Source organism: Phascolarctos cinereus, unplaced genomic scaffold, assembly GCF_003287225.1.
Source record: "Phascolarctos cinereus isolate Bilbo 61053 unplaced genomic scaffold, phaCin_HiC Scaffold_726;HRSCAF=1367, whole genome shotgun sequence".
In the NCBI taxonomy this organism is placed as follows: Eukaryota; Metazoa; Chordata; class Mammalia; order Diprotodontia; family Phascolarctidae; genus Phascolarctos; species Phascolarctos cinereus.
The window spans coordinates 373,345,591-373,362,763 of NW_027556098.1; the positions used below are offsets into that span (position 1 = coordinate 373,345,591).

Sequence of the window (17,173 nt, forward strand, 5' to 3'; positions counted from 1 at the left end):
AAGTCAGCTTGATTTCTATACCTGGTAGAATTCTCATCATTGTTATTATGATTATCCCAGTCTCATCTTTCTCATTGGGGTTCAGACAGAAATTATCTGAGGATAGGTTGCTGGTCTGTCATTGTTATAATCAAAGGATAGTTTGTGAACACTTAGAAAGAAAAGCAATGATTACTAAAAGCCAGTATCATACAGGACTAACTCCATTTACTTCTTAAAATTTTTTTTAAAATTTTTAAGCAATTGGGGTTAAGTGACTTGCTCAGGGTCACACAGCTAGTAAGTGTCAAGTATTTGGTCTAAGGTCCGGATTTGAACTCAGGTCCTCCTGACTTCAGGGATGGTGCTCTATCCACTGCACCACCTAGCTGCCCCCTTCATTTACTTTTTTTGACAGGCCTGTTGGGTTAAGGGAATGCTATAGATGTAGTATACCCAGATTTCAGCAGCTCATTTGATAAAGACTTTCATATTGTCCTTATTGATGAGATAGAGTGCTACAGACTAGGAGAGAGTACATTCTGGCAGATTTGAAACCATTGAAATGGCCAGACCAAAGAGTAGTCATTGGTCGGTCATTTTGAACTTGGAGGAAAGTCTCTAGTGCACTGCCCTGGAATTCTATCTTTGGCCTTAGTCTATTTGACATTTCTATCAGTGACTTTGATAAAGTCATAGATGGTATTCTTGTCAACTTTGTAGATGACACAAAGCTGGGGGAAGGGGGTTAACTAACACACTGGATAACATAGGAGCCAAATAGATCTTGACAGCCTAGAGAACTGGACTTTCTCAAATAAGATAATAACAATAGCTAGCATTCATATGGTACCTAGTATGTGCCAGGCATTGTACTAAGAATGATACAAATATTATCTCATTTGACCCAGGAGTAGGTGCTATTATTATCCCCACTTTACAGTTGAGGAAACTGAGACAGACAGAGGTTAAGTGACTTGCCTAAGGTTACACACCGTGGGAGTGTCTGAGGCCATATTTGTACTCAGGTCTTCCTGACTTCTAGGCCTAACTCTCTGTGCGTTATGGCGTCTCCTAGCTGCCTTATGATTTAAAATAAGATTAAGTGTAAAGTTCTACTTGAGCTTAAAATGCTCACTTTGTCAGTACAGGATGAGTGAAGATGTGGGTAGATAATGGTTTCTGCAAAACTCCTGTGGGTTCTAGCAAGCTCAGTATGAATCAATGGTGCAATAGAACAGCCTCATGTTGGAGACCGTATTTGAATTGAATTTTGATGGGAATTAGAGATTCCAAAAGATAGCGGTGCAGGAGACAGAGCGTTGGGCCTGGAATCAGGAAGACTTCAGTTCAAATCCAACCTCAGACACTGACTAGCTATGTAATCCTGGGCAAGTCACTTCACCCTGTTTGCCTCAGTTTCCTCATCTGTAAAATGAGCTGGAGAAGGAAATGGCAAACCAGTACAGTATTTTTGCCAAGAAAACCCTAAATGGGGTCACCAAGAGTCAGACACAACTGAAAAATGACTAAGCAAGAGGAGAGAGTGTGTTTCAGACGTGGGGGGACAGCCTATGCCGAGGCAGAGATGGTCGGAGATGGAACATTGTGCATGAGGAACGGCAAGAAGATCATTTTGGGGGCAGCTAGGTGGTACAGTGGATAGCGCACCAACCTTGGAGTCAGGAGGACCTAGTTCAAATCTGGTCTCAGACACATAACGCTAGCTGTGTGACCCTGGGCAAGTCATTTAACCTCGATTGCTTCTCTCTCACACACACACAGAGAAGATCATTTTGGCTGGACTGAAGAGTATGTGAAGGGGAATAATGGAAAAGAAGTCTTGAAAAATAGGGCAGACTATGGACTCTTCCCTCTGTTGAATAAAAATGCCATGCAAACGTCAAGCTCTCTTTGGTTCTGAGAGCAGGTGACTCTCTCTAGCAATCTGTCTCTTTCTAAGGGCCTGTGCGGACTCATTTTCTAAAGGGGCGTGCGTTAGTCTGGACAGACCCAAGAAAATTCAGTTCCAAGCCCCAACCCTACTGGAAAACCACGCCATGCTGTATTTCCCAAGTCCTAATCAAACCCTAACCTCAGAAAATGGAGTCGGCTCCTTGTGGGAAGAGATGAGACATGCTTAGTGGTCTGCAGTCACCTGGACCTCTTAGTGCAGACTCCAAAAAGGTAACACGCATTATACCACACAACATGTGCCACTGGGCTCTGCCCCTTGGGCTCTCCCAGTTCCAGACCATACGCACCCTGTAGTTCTGCATATTTCAGTTTCCTTGGTCTCCATGGGTGCAGGCAACAGATAATTCAATAGAATTTGCACCCGAAGCCAAACACACTTTCAATAGGGTACTCTTTGTTTTTGGTTTGTTTGGGGTTTTTTTTTGGCTAGGCAATGGGGTGAAGTGACTTGTCCAGGGTCACACAACTAGTAAGTGTCAAGTGTCTGAGGCTGGATTTGAATTCAGGTCCTCCTGACTCCACTGCACCACCTAGCTGCCCCCCCTTTTTTTTTAAATTCAGGTTATTAAGGGTTTTATTTCTATATTTTTTTGGTGAGGCAATGGGGTGAAGTGACTTGCGCAGGGTCACACAGCTAGTAGGTGTCAAGTGTCCAAGGTCATATTTGAACTCGGGTTTTTCTGAATCCAGGGCTGGTGCTTTATCTACTGTGCCATCTAGCTGCCCCCTCAGTAGGGGTACTCTTTAGATGAAGCCTCAAGAGCTGGGCTCAGGGTCATAGCTCTCCCTCAAAGGCACAGGCTTCAATTCAGAGACCCTAACTGATCCCTACTGAAGCTAGTTGATCACTCACAGTGAGAGTGGACTCAAAGGATAACTCCAACAAAGAGATGCCTGCCATCCCCATGGGGCCCCAGAATCTTCCTGACCTTGGGATCTGGTCTCATGTCGTATGCCTTCTATTTACACACTCCCCCTCTTCCTCTCCACCAGCAGTCAAAACTCAGTTATCCTCAGACAGCCTGGGCCAACAGAGCAAGAGGGGACCTATGTGAAGGAGGGAAGACGTTGGGGAGGGGGTATCATTTTAATTATCCTCAAGTATTTGCTGTCCCATGCAAGGACTTAGACCTGTTCTGTTTTGCCCTCAAGGGCAGAAGTAGCAGTAATGTGAGCCAGAGTAGTAGAGTGAGAAAAATTGTAGACTTGGTATCAGAGGACATGGATTCAAATCCTGCCTTTGAAGCGAACTGGTAGAAAGTCATCTACCAAGGAAAACTTGACATTTGCCTAGCATTGTTATTTAGCAGTATGAAGGGTGTGCAATCCTCACACTGAGCGTGGGACTGATATAGTTCACATGGAACTAGATCATCTCCCTGGACCTCAGATTCCTCATTTACCAAATGAAAAGTTTGGAAAAGTGTGGCCTCTGAGGTCTCTTCAAGTGCGGAAGCTATGGTTCTCTGTTGGGGTCACTGATTTTAGCTTTTTGTTAGAGTCATTAAAAGTGGACATAGGCTTGGAGTGGGCTTCCTCTCACTGGAGAGCCTTAAGTAGAGACCAGATGGCCACTTACTGACCCTGTTGACCAGAGGATATGCCAGGAGGACTAGGTGTCTTCGAAGTCCCTTTTCGACTTTTAAATCCTCTGGTGGCCATGTCGGCCTCTGTCGGGGTGGCGAGATATGGTTAGCTTCCACCAATCGGGTATTCTAAAGCTGTGTGACATCATCTCTGGAGGTTCAGGTTTGGAAGGTGCAGCAGCAGGGTAGCGTGACAGGAAGGTAGATAGGGGTCTGTGTTTTGAGGATCACAGATTTAAAGCTGGGGGGCCATTGGGTTCAACCTCCTCTTTTACAGATGGGGGAACTGTAGCTGAGACTTCCCCAGGCTCATACAGTTAGTGAGCACCTATAGCAAGATTTGAACTCAGGTCTTCCTGACTCCAAACCCAGTGCTCTAGCCTTTGTGCTCCAGCTGCCTCTGAAACAATCTTCCTCTAGCCACCGTGGTCTCTTTTTTAGGCGTCATCAATCTCATGACAGAATTTAAAAGACCATCTAGTGCAATTCACACCTGCAAAAGCATTCTCTTTACCACTCTACTTAGCATCAGACGTCTAAGAACAATAAAGACTTCTTAGGGGACATGAGAGATTTGTTAGATCCCGGATCTCCTTCTCTAAGACAAATCCTTCAATTCCTTCTAACTTTGCTCACAGGTGATGGTCTAAAAGCCCTTCCCCATCCTTGTTACCTTCTCTGGGGACTCTCAAGATTATTGATGTCTCACCATCCCTGGAGTCAGGAGGACTTGAGTTCAAATCCGGCCTCAGACCAAACACTTGACACTTGGTAGCTGTGTGACCCTGGGCAAGTCACTTAACCCCAATTGCCTAAAAAGAAAGAAAAAAAAAGGTTATTGATGTCCTTCCTAAAATATGGTGCTCAGTATCAGATGCAATACTAGCAGAGAACCTTGTATACAGCAGGCATTTAATAAGTGTGTGTTGAGTTGAATCAAACTCTAACCAGGGAGACTAATGCTTTCTTTGTTTTGGATATTGTACTATAGGTAGAACAGTGAGTACAGCATAGGACGTAGAATCAAGGAGATCTGAATTCAAATCCTGCCTTAGATGCTTACTAGCTGTGTGACCCTGAGCGAGTCACTTCAATTCTCTGTGCCTCAGTTTCCTTTATCTCAAATAGAGATAATAACAGTACTTACCACTTAGGCTCATTGTGAAGTTCAAAAGAGTTAACCTATGTTAAAGTGTTTTGCCAACTTTAAAGTGCTCTATAAATGCTAGTTATTATTATTACTACTATTATTAAGTATGTTCTTTCCATTATATCATGGTGCCTCTCACCCAGTCTGCCATGTTGGCAGCCTTGGGGAAGCCCAGTCTTCTAGTTCCATTTCTGCTGTACTGCACTGTCTCCCTCTTCGTCACTTTCAAGGTCTGCTTCTCCCCATCTCCTCCTGTCTCCGTAATCATTTTGTTCCCACCTCATCTTGTCCCTATCTCCATTTGTGTTGGTCCCCATTTGGGCAAGTCATTTCATCTCTAGGCCTCAGTTTCTTCATAAGTTAAATGAGGAAGCTAAGACTGATGACCTCTAATTCAGGTCCCTTCTGGCTTTAGATGTATGCTCCAATTCCTGTCTCCTCATTGCATTATTCCTGGACCCCCCTTCCTCTTTCCATTTCTGCCTCTTCTCGTCTCTGTCTGTCCCTGTCTTTCACCCTCATCGGCTCAGCTGCTTGGATCCCACTCTGCCCTCTTCGTTGCCCGGGGCCCTACGGTGTCCCTCAAACCTTCACGCTGCTGGTCCCCGGAAGCTGGCCATCCAGAAAGCAGCAAGTTTCCACTGTAGAGTTGTCATGGCAACCTGGGAAACACTTTAGAACAGGGCACCCTTTTGAAGTTAGAGGAGGGGGGCAGGATGCCATCTCTCTGAGTCTCATTGGAGCCTCTGAGGCTGCCCTTCTCTTCCTCTCCACTTAAAATGTAGCCAGCCCCTGAGCTCAGTGCAGGGGCTCTTTCCTGTTTTGTCATAGAGGGATCTCAGCCCAGAGGCTGCCACTGCTAACCAGTTTGTCCAGCCAGGGAGGACCAGAGGGTCTGTAAGTGAAGACAGCACCTCCTTCTCTCCCCCCATAAATATAGGTAATCTCTTCTTCTACAGGGATGCAGACTTGGGGGTTTTTCTCTACAGACTTCTGCCTTACCTAATACAGCTCAGGATGTTAGAGGTGGGGGGAGGAGGAAAGCAGTGGGTTCAGATCCTGTGTATGATGGGGACCTTGGGAGCAAGGAACACTGGGAATGAGAGAAGCTAGGGCTAGAAGAGGTTTGGGACTGGGGCGCCTGAGCTGGAGCGTCTTTGTCCATTCCGTTCCCAACATACTCCTTGTCTTCCCCAGTGCAGGCCCTAATCCCGGAGGCCAAGAGAAGAGAGGGAAGCCCATAATAAATATCTCATTTGGACATCTCTCTCTCTCCCTCTGGCTCTTCAAGTAAGGGTAGGCACTATCTCTATGTCTTAATGTTCTTCTCCAATGTTCCTCTGCTTCTCCAATTGACCAGCCTTGGCCCAATCCTCTCTGAGTCTGAGGTGGATGACAGTCTGAATGGGAACTGAGATGTGTTAGGGGAGGGGAGGAAGAGGCTTGGGTCAAGCCTGGGAAGATGAGGAAGGGCTTCTCTGGAACCTAGGGGTTTTTCTCCTAGAAGTGGTAGGGGGAACAAGGATTATCAGAAGAGGGAGCTAGGGAGGGGACAGAAAATACTAGATTTGGTGGAGTAGGTCCTGACCCAAGGGGAAGGTGGGGAGAAATTAGAAATTCTCCTAAGAACATGAAAGATGTGGCCAGTGGGGGCACTAGGCACCCTTGGGAGACTGTCCCTCTCTGTGTCTGAGCTTTGTCAGGTTTTGATGGCCTTCTTCCAGACTCATATGGGCCCATCAAACCCTCTGTTGGCTCACACACAAGGGTTTCCCCCCATCTCCCCTCCTAGTACTAACCTGTATCTCCACAGGAAGGAACAGAATGAAAGGGGAACCCGAGGAAGACATTCTCTCTGCCCCATACCAGAGCCAGACATGCCAAGGTCAGACAGATGTGGGGGGTGCTGGGACCACCCCATCCCTTACCCCCAGCCTGGATGAACACCAGGGCCAGAGTAACCAGGTGAGTCTGGGGTCCTCCCGCATTCTCTTGCATCTCCCAGCTTGGGCCCAGGGTGGGTGCAGGAGCTAGTGTCTCTGAGAAACAAGGGGGGAGGGGATATAGTGGAAAGAGCCCTGGGTCTGGAATCACAAGACCTGGATTTGAATCTCCCTTTCTATCTATGGGGCTTTTGCTCACCATCCCTTCTCTGAGGCTCATCTGCATAATACTCGTACTGAGGCATTTAAAGACTTATGGTTTGTAAGCTGCGGCTCTGGGATAGGGGCTGGATTTGTGAGTTCAGTGGTACAGGGAGCTCCCACGTGAGGAAACTACTTCTACTAATGCAGATTGGCATCTTCTCTGCATCTTATGGTGCAGAGACTTACCCAGGGCCACACAGTATGGGTCAGAGGCGGATCTGTTCTGGCACCAAGGCCAAGACCAGATCTGGGTACACTATGCCAAGTTTCAACTTATTATAGAAACATGAGATTGTGTTATTATTAGAAAAGATGAGGCTATCTAGTGGGGCTGAGGCTGTCTAGGGTGCATTTTGGGGGACTAGAGAGGCATCTGTCTCCTCAGGGGCATTTGGCAGAAGCATTGGGTTAAAGTGACTCCTAGGATCTCTTTCCCCTGGGCCTAGGCCTGCTTTCCCTCTGGGTGCTCCCTGCCCAGTCCTGCTGGGCCTATACCCAGGAGACCCAGAATATCTAGTGGGTAGCCCAATTGGTGTGGACAGATAGCCAGTCATGGCAGTGTGTCATGAGAATGTTTGGAGGAAGGGCGGGGCAGGGCCGATGGGGATGGAAGTAGGCTTAAATCTTCCTGTGGCCTTCTCCTGCAGCTTCCTGACTCTTAGGGAAACAGATTTAAAAATTCCCTCCTCCCTCTAAGGATGTCTGAGTTGGAGAATGGGTGGGGTACAGTGGACTCAGGACAATAAAAGTCCAGAAGTGGGGACCACAAGAAACCAAGTTATGGCATCTGTCTCCTTCCCTCAAAGCTTAGGTCTGGCTGAGGAGGGAGGGCATAAACTTTTATATACCACCCACCACATGCAAGGCACTTTGCTAAGCACTTTACAGATATTCTATAATTTTTGATCTTCATAGCAACTCTAGGAAGTATGTGCTATTATTGTTCACATTTTGTAGTTGTAGAAACTGAGACAAACAGAGGTTGAGCGGCTTGCCTAGGGTAACACAGCTGGTATGTATCTGAAGCAGGATTTGAATCTGGGTCTTCCTGACTCCAGGCCCAGTACTGTATATTCACTATGCTGCCTAGCTGCCTGTAGATAGCAAGCCTGAGGCCTTCTCACCAGGCAGATGGACTCAAATGGGAAGGAGCCAATGCCCAAGTCCATGGTCCCCCATTCTTTCCATCCCTCCATTCTGAGCTAATGAGATTACTGCCAAAGGAAAGTTCTGTGCTATGTCTGGGGTTGGGGGTTGGGAGGGGATATCCTTTAGGTGGTAAGAGGTTCCGAAGTTTGGAGAGGTGGGAAGGAGGTTGTTAGGGCATGGGGTAAAGGGGAGAAAAGGTTCTGGAGGAAATGGAAGGTTTTAGAGGGAGATGAGAAGGTTCTGGGAGGGAGGAAAAGGAGTTCTAGAAGATGACAAGTAGGTCTTGGTGGGGAGAAAGACATTATCAGAGGGATGAGAGGTCTCAGGAAAGCCAGAGATCCAGAGAAGTCCTAGAAATGATGTGGAGGTCTGGGGCTGGAAGGGTAGGATGGAGGGGATCCTCAGAAGGAGGGATGGGGGAAGATTAGGGATGGAGGTTTGGACATGGCAAGGTCCTAGAGGGTTTCTTAGAAATCGTGAAGAAGACAATCCTGGAAAGCAAAAATGGAAAGTCTGAGGAGGAGAAGGAAGGACCTTGGGGGGAGATGTTCTCAGAGCATTGCAGAGGTCTGGCAGGGGTGGGGGAGAGGTGATGTCTGGGGGCAGAGACTTTCAGTGAATAGAGAGGTCCTAAGGTGTGGCTATCGGCCTCTTACTCAGTCTTCCTAATACACACATACCTTCACTTCCGTCTCAAGAATTAATAACTCCAGCAGAGGTTTGTGAAGATGAGGGCGTCAGGAGAAGAAAGGGCTTCTAATGAGAGTTGAGTCCTGTGACTTAGGAGAAAGTCCTTGGTGGCCCTGGGATTCATTGTCCAGAGCCATAGAAAATGCCCAAGGGACCCAGATGTGCAAGCCACTCAGCCTCAGTGTTCTCCTCCCCTCTGCTTTCAGGTTTATCAGCCTTTTAAGGAGTACCTTTCCAGGACAGAAGCTTCCGACTCTCATTGTACTGCTAGCTGGATGTACTCTACAAAACCAGTCTCTGCTTTGCCCACCCTGCTGGCCTGCCCAGAGCCCCTTAACCTCTACACCTGCAACCCGAGGCCCAACCCCCTGGGTACTGCCCTGGGAGGCCCGACTCTGAGTAAGGACCATGTTAGCCATGGACAGGGTTGCTATTTCTCTCATGATTCCTGGCGGGAGAATCAAGGAAGAACATTAGAAGGATTGAGAAGAATCTGGGGGTAGGGGCTCAGTGAGGGGACTGAGGCTCAGTGGGGAGTGGGGACCTGGAGAGTGGATGGTGGCTCACTGGGATAAACAGGAGGATGAGGGCTTATTGAGGGAAAAGGGGGCACAGTGAGGCCTGTGAGACTTTGCCCACTGTCATTCTGATTCCTTAGCTGGGGACGTGACCTACACTCTCCATTTCCTTTTTTCTGGGTTGGGGAGTAAAGAAGGAACATTTTAGAACACACTATCAGAACTGGGAAGGGCCTTAGAACACAGAATGTCAGAGCTGGGAGGGACCTTAGAGCATAGAATGTCAGAGCTGGGAGGGACCTTAGAACAGACTGTCAGAACTTGTTGGGGGGGAGCTCTTAGAACACAGAATGCAGAGCTGAGAGGGCCCTTAGAACACAGTTATCTTAGAACACGGAATGTCAAAGCAGGAACATAGAATTTAGAACAAAAGACACAGAATGTGAAAGCTGGACGGGATCTTAGAGGTTAGAATGTCAGAGCTGGGAGGAACGTTGGGAAGAAGTTGTCTAAGGTAACCGTGCTGGTTTGTTGCAGAGACAGGTGTCTAGATACCTCCTGGTATCTAGACTTCTAATGCGCTGGAAGGGACTGATTTGGGTGGTGGGATGGAAATAGAAAAAGGGAAAGGCTTCCCCCATGGAGTCATTGGCTCTGACCACCATGCTTCTTGTCTATTCCTATCCTTTCCCATTCAGTGCCTCCTCTTCCCCTAGAACACAAGACCTCAAGGCCAATTCTGGTCTCCACTGATGACCCTAAACTCACAACCACATGCCTTCTGGGCAAGAAGAAGGCAGAGAGTGAACCTGGTGCCCCGACCTAGCTGTGGAGATTGTCCAAAGGAGCCCTGCCCCTCCCGTGTCACATCCCAGCCCAGCTCCCATTCCCCTCAACATGAAGTTCCCATTGAGGCCCCGCCCTTTATGTCCTGCCTGCCCCCTTCTCTTGCCTAGTAAGCCATTATCCTCACTGGAGATGTGCCCCTTCGCCTATGGTCCCCCCTACCCTGATCTCTTTCTCCCATCCCTGGCCACCCCCTATCCTGGAAGAGCTGGCCAGCTGGTGCTCCCTGATGGACCATACTCCCTTGGTGCTCACTCCGCTCTGCACCTCGGGCCTCGGCCGACCCTCTCTTCACCCTTACCTGACCGGCTGTGGCCCACAACTGAGGCCAGGGATGAGAGCTCTTCACCTTCCCAGTGCTGCTCAACAGGGCTGGACTCGGAGGCTGCTGCAAGCAAAGCTGGCAGGATCCTCCCCTCAGGCACCGCGGTCCTGCCCTATCCACTGAAGACAGAGAATGGCACCGTCTTGTACAAGTGTAATACCTGTGCCAAGGGTTTCAGGCAGCTCTCCAATCTCAAGGTAGCACACAGCACCGCCTCCTTCCCTATTCCAACTCCTCCTCTTCTCCTTGGATCCCAGTGTCAATCCCAAACCAGCCGGACATATCATGCCCTATCCCTCCTCCTCTCTCCAAGGAAAATTCTGAAAAAGGGGGAGAAAGAGGAGAAAGGAAAAGCAAGGGACAGTTGGAGGGAGTGGATACTAGAACATGAAATGGAAAGGATATGGATGAGATAGAAGGACTGGAGACACAGAGGTCGATCCTGGTTGGGGAGGCCCTGAGATGTGGGATGGGTAGGGTCTAGGTGCTATGGGTGCAAGAGAATGTCTTCAAAGTATAAATACATAAATGATTAGAGCTAGCTCCTGAGAGCTGATTGTTAAATTTTCAGTGTAAGCATTTACACCTTGGGAAATGCCAAACACTACAAATCAGGGTTTGATTTACTATTTTGAGTATCTAGACTTAAGAGAGTAATGGAGAAAAATGTTAATAATGAGCAGAGTAAATGCTTGCTTACATTTTTTTCTCTTGGAAAGCCAGTTATTAAACATTTGTCAGCATGCTCCTCACTAGAAGCTAATTTAGAGATCATAGACTCATAGATTCCAAGCTGGAAGGGATTTTAGAGGTCAGGAAGTCAAATCTTCTCATTTTATAGTTGAGAAAATTCAGGCCCATAAAAGTCAAGCTGGGATTTGTACGTTCCAAATCCCATGCCCTTTCCGCTCCACTACATCATCTGGCCTTGCCATCTTGGCCACTAACCAGCATGTAGTCAAGTGTTCTGCACACAGTAGGTACTTAATAAATGTTTCTGGAATTTAGTTATTTAATTGGATTGAATTAAACTAGCTGTATGACCCTGAACATGTCATATAACTTTTCTGATCATCATTTCCCTCAACTGTCTAAAAAGAAAAGAGGATAGAGGATCCTTAGGGGTAGGTGAGAGGTCCTGGAAGAATGGAGATGTTCGGAGGGAAGGAAGGATGGATGTGCAGGAAGAAAGGGAATGTCAAGAGATTGGGGGTTCATGAAGAGGAGAGAAAATGGAGAGGTTCATTTGGAAGATAAAGAGATGGGGTGGGAGGTAGAGGGTCTAGGAAAACCTCCAGTGAAGATGAGACCAGGAAGGACCGTCGGCCAGAGCAATCTGTCTCTGGCTCTTCACAGACCACCCTCATTCCTTCCCCAGGTCCACTTTCGAGTCCATAGCGGAGAACGCCCCTTTCAATGTCCTATTTGTAAGAAGAGCTTCATCCAGCTAGCCCACCTGCAGAAACACCAGCTGGTCCATTCAGGGGAGAGGCCTTACCAGTGCTCGGTGAGACTCTCTGCCTTCCACCCTTCTCTTTGTGATTGTGACTTAGTTTCCCCATCTGTAAAATGAGAGGGTTAGGCTAGATAGCCTCTGAGGTCCCTTCTGGTTCTTGACCACATATCATCCTCCTCTCCCATCCATCAGGAAGCTAGAAAGGAGGATTGGGGGTGGGTAGGGGGAACAGTGCAGTAGGAAAAATAGGGTCAGATTAATCAAAGAAGGCTCCTGAAGGAATTAAAATACAGTGCCAAGCTGAGGAGAGACAGAAAGGAGCAGAGAGGAGAGGGAGGGCTTCTCAGAGCGGGGAGGCAGGGAGCTCAGAAACAGTATCTGAGAAGGGAGCAGAGAGGCTGAGGGGGATTGGGCAAGTGGAGGGAGCAGGGACAACAAGTGGGTGACACCCTTGCCCTCCGCCCCCATACCAGGTTTGCCACAGATGTTTCAGCAGCACCAGCAGCCTCCAGACTCACCTGCGGCTGCACTCAGCGGCCCGGCCTTTCCTTTACACACCATGCCCCAGACATGGAGACCAGTCCATTGGGCACTAGGGGCACGTGCCTTGCTGCCCACTAGCCCCATGTCTGGGAGGTGACCCCAAACTGGAGAGGCAGGCACTGCTATAGCCAATGGGCAGTAAGTAAGCTTATGGGTGCCGGGGGAAGCCTCTCTGCCAGTCAGTCTGATTTTCAGGAGCTGGGGAAGAGGCAGACTGCTAAAGTATCTTCAGTGCAGCAAGCTGAGACCTTCTGAGTTGACCTGGAGGGCACAGCACCTCTGGCAATAATCCCTCCCAGAGGCCATGCTTTAATGTTTTCTGACTGTGAGCCTCTAGTGGGGAGGGAGTGGGGAAGGAAATGTGTTATAAAAATGACTGGGAGCTATCTAGGGCTATCTGAGTTAGATCTGACAGCCTCAAATAGCCCTCCCTGCTCTGACATTCTGTGTTCTAAGATCCCTCCCAGATCTGATATTCTGTGTTCTAAGGTCCCTTCTTTTTTTCTTATTTAATTTCCCCCCCAATTACATGTAAAAACAATTTTAGCATTCTTTTTTTTTTAATTTTGAGTCCCAAATTCTCTCCTCCCCCCCCACATTGAGAAGGCAAGCAACTTGACATAGATCATACGTGTGTAGTCATGCAAAGCACATTTCCATATAATTCATTCTGTGAAAGAAAACACGCACAAAGAAAAACCAAGAAAAATAAAGAAAGTAAAGGAAAAGTATCTTTGATCTTCATTCAGACTCTACCAGTTCTTTCTCTGGAGAAGGACAGCACCTTTCATCATAAGTCTTGCAGAATTGTCTTAGATCCTTGCATTGCTGAGAACTGCTAAGTCTATCCAAGTTAGTCATCACACAATGTGGCTGTTACTGTGTACAATGTTCTCCTGGTTCTGCTCATTTCACTCTGCATCAGTGCATGTAAGTCTATACGTGTTTTTCTGAGAGCATCCTGCTCATTATTTCTTAAAGCACAATAGTTTTCCTTCACAGTCACATACCATAACCTGTTCAGCCGTTCCCCAATGGATGGACATCCCCTCAATTTCCAATTCTTCGCTACCGCTAAAAGAGCTGCTATCAATATTTTTATACACATATGTCTTTTTCCTTTTTGTTTTTCATCTCTTTGAGATACGGACCCAGTAGCGGTATTGCTTGGTTAAAGGGTATGAATGGTTTTATAAAGCTCTTTAGGCATAGTTCCAAATTGCTCCCCAGGATGGCTAAATCAGTATACAACTTCACTAATAGTACATTAGTGTTTAAATTTTCCCACATCTCCTCCAACATTTGTCATTTTCCTTTTCTGTCATATTAAGCAATCTGACAGCTGTGAGGTAGTGGCTTAGAGTTGTTTTAATTTGCATTTCTCTCATCAATAGTGATTTAGAGCATTTTTTCCCATGTTACTATAGATAGCTTTGATTACTTTGTCTGAAAACTTCTTGTTCACATCCTTTGACCATTTATCAATTAAGGAATGGCTTTTATTTCTATAAATTTGACTCCGTTTTCTATATGTTTAAGAAATGAAGTCTTTATCAGAGAAACTCACTGTAAAAATTTTTTTCACAGTAATGATTACCAACTATGTTATTTCCCTCCATTCTATTTTCCCCATTTATCCTACTCTCTCTCTCCTTTTACCCTGTCCATTCTCAAAAGTGTTTTACTTCTGTCTTTTATCTCCCCCAAACTGCCCTCTCTTACATCAGCTCCTCCCGCCCTTATTCCCTTTCCTTCCTACTTTCCTGTAGGGTACAATAGATTTCTACACCCAACTGAGTGTGTACATTATTCCCTCTTTGAGCCAATTCTGATGGGAGTAAGATTCACGTGCTTCCCTCCCCACTTCCCCCATTTTCCCCTGCATTGCAAAATCTCTGTCAGGCCTCTTTTATGTCAGATAATTTATCCCATTCTACCTCCCTTTCCCCTTCTCCCAGTGCATTCTTCTTTCTCATCCCTTAATTTTATTTTTTTAGATAATCATATCATCACATTCAACTCACACCTCTGCTTTCTATGAATACTCCTTCTAACTGCCCAAATGAGAAAGTTTTTAGGAGTTATAAATATAATTTTCTCACATAGGAATATGAACAGTTTAACCTTATTGAATCCCTTATGATTTTTCTTTCCTGTTTACCTTTTTTATGCTTCTTTTGCATCTTGCATTTGAAAGTCAGATTTCCTATTTAGCTCTTGCCTTTTCATCAGGAGTGCTTGAAAGTCATCTATTTCACTGAATATCCATTTTCCCCCTGAAGGATTACACTCAATTTTGCTGGGTAGATTATCTTTAGTTATAATCCTAGCTCTTTTTCCCTCCAGAATATCATATTCCAAGCCCTCTGATATTTTAAGGTAGAAGTTATCTTTTTTTTTTTTAGTTCTTCTTCTTTTAATATAAATTTATTTATTTTTAGTTTTCAACATTCACTTCCACAAGTTTTTGAGTTCCAAATTTTCACCCCATCTCACCCCTCCCCCCACCCCAAGATGGCAGGCATTCTGAATACCCTTCCCCTAGTCTGTCCTCTCTTCTATCTCTCCCCCCTTCTCTTATCCCCTTTCCCTTCTATTTTCCTGTAGGGCAGGATAGACTTCTGTACCCCATTTCCTGTATTTCTTATTTCCCAGTAGCATGTGAAAACATTTTTTTTAAACATATGTTTTTAAAACTTTAGGTTTCAAATTTTCTCTTCCTCCTCCCCACCACCCTCATTGAAAAGGCTAAAGCAACTTAATATAGGTTGTACATGTGCAGTTATGCAAAACACTTCCATAGTAGACATACTGTGAAAAACTAACTCTATTTCCCTTAATCCTATCCTGCCCTCCCATTTATTCTATTCTTTCTTTTGACCCTGTCCCTCCTCAGAAGTATTCACTTCTGATTACCCCCTTTCCCAATCTGCCCTCCTCTCTATCATCCCCCTGCTCTTTTGTCCCTTTCCCCCCTTATTTTCCTGTAGGGTAAACAGATTTCCATACCAATTGAATGTGTATGTTATTCCCTCCTTAAGCCAAATCTATGAGAATAAGATTCACTCATTTCCTCTCACCTTCCCCAGTTTCCCTCCACTGTAAGAGACTTTTCTTTTCTGTTTTTTTTTGTGAGATAATTTACCCCATTCTACCTCTCCTTTTCTTCTTCTCCAAGTATAATCCTCCCTCATCCCTTAATTTTATTCTCCAGATATGACCCCTTAATCTTCAACTCACCCTGTGCCTTCTATCTATCTATCTATCTATCTATCTATCTATCTATCTATCTATCTATCTATCTATCTGTCTGTCTGTCTGTCTGTCTGTCTATCTATCCATCCATCCATACATATAATTTTTTTCCTTCAACTACCCTAATACTGACAAAGGCCTCATGAGTTATAAATATCATCTTTCCATGCAGGAATGTAAACAGTTCAATCTTAATAAGTCTCTTACAATTTCTCTTTCCTGTTTACCTCTTCATGTTCCACTTGAGTCCTGTATTTGAAAGTCAAATTTTCTATTCAGCTCTGTTCTTTTCATCAAGAATGCTTGAAAGTCCTCTATTTCACTGAATGACCATTTTTTCCCCTGAAGGATTATACTCAGTTTTGCTGGGTAGGTGAGTCTTGGTTGTAATCCTATCTCCTTTGCCCTCCAGAATATTGTTTTCCATGACCTGCGGTCCTTTAATATAGAAGCTGCTAAATCTTGTGTTATCCTGATTGTGTTTCCACAGTACTTGAATTGTTTCCTTCTGGCAGCTTGTAATATTTTCTGCTTGATCTGGGAGGTCTGGAATTTGGTTATGACATTCCTAGGAGTTTTCATTTTGTGATCTCTTTCAGGAGGTCATCAGTGGATTCTTTCAACTCCTATTTTGCCCTCTGGTTCTAGAACATCAGGGCAGTTTTCCTTGATAATTTCTTGAAAGATGATGTCTAGGCTCTTTCTTTGATCATGACTTAGAGATAGTTCAATAATTCTTAAATTATCTCTCTTGGATCTATTTTCCAGGTCAGTTGTTTTTTCTAATGAGACACTTCACGTTTTCTTCTATTTTTTCCTTCTTTTGATTTTGTCTGATTGTTTCTTGATGTTTCATAAAGTCATTAGCTTCCACTTGCCCAATTTTAACTTTTAAGGAATTATTTTCTTCAGTGAGCTTTTGTACCTCCTTTTCCATCTGGCCAATTTTAATTTTTAAGACTTTCTTATCTTGTATATCTTTTCTTCATATTATATTTTTGTATATCTTTTTCCATTTGACCAATTCTGCTTTTCAAGGCATTTTTCTCTTCATTGGATTTTTGTCTTTTACCGTTTGACCTATCCTATTTTCAAGGTGTTAGTTTCTTCAGTATTTTTTGTGCCTCCTTTACTAAGCTGTTGACTCTTTTTTCATGATTTTCTTGCATCATTCTCATTTGTCTTCCCCTCTTACTTGATTTTTAAAATCCAAACTTTTGAGCTCTTCCAATGGCCTGAAACGAATTCCTATTTTTCTTGGAGGCTTTGGACACAGGAATTTTGACTTTGCTGTCTTCTTCTGAGTGTGTGTTTTGATCTTCCTTGTTACCATAGCAACTTTTTGTGGTCAGAATTTTTTCTGTTGCTTGCTCATTTTCCAGCCTATTTCTTGACTTTTAACTCTTTGCTAAAGTGGGGCTCTACTTCCCAAGTGGAGGGGGCATTGTCCCAAGCTTCAGATTTTTTTGTGCAGCTGTTTTCAGAGGTGATTCTGGGGACCTGTAAGTTTTTGGCTCTTCCAAAGTGGTATGATTTAGGGAGAAGTGTGTTT

The 17,173-nt window shown here is 45.3% G+C and overlaps 1 protein-coding gene across 1 annotated transcript; it reads left to right on the forward strand.

Annotated features, from left to right (window-relative positions):
• Positions 1-6,459: 6,459 nt before the first annotated feature.
• On the forward strand, positions 6,460-13,083 carry ZNF683 (zinc finger protein 683). Its single transcript, XM_078146649.1, is given in 6 exon segments — positions 6,460-6,657; positions 8,885-9,077; positions 9,895-10,008; positions 10,011-10,564; positions 11,746-11,874; positions 12,297-13,083. Coding segments are annotated over 6 exon segments (1,254 nt in total). The 5' UTR covers positions 6,460-6,516; the 3' UTR covers positions 12,420-13,083.
• Positions 13,084-17,173: the final 4,090 nt, after the last annotated feature.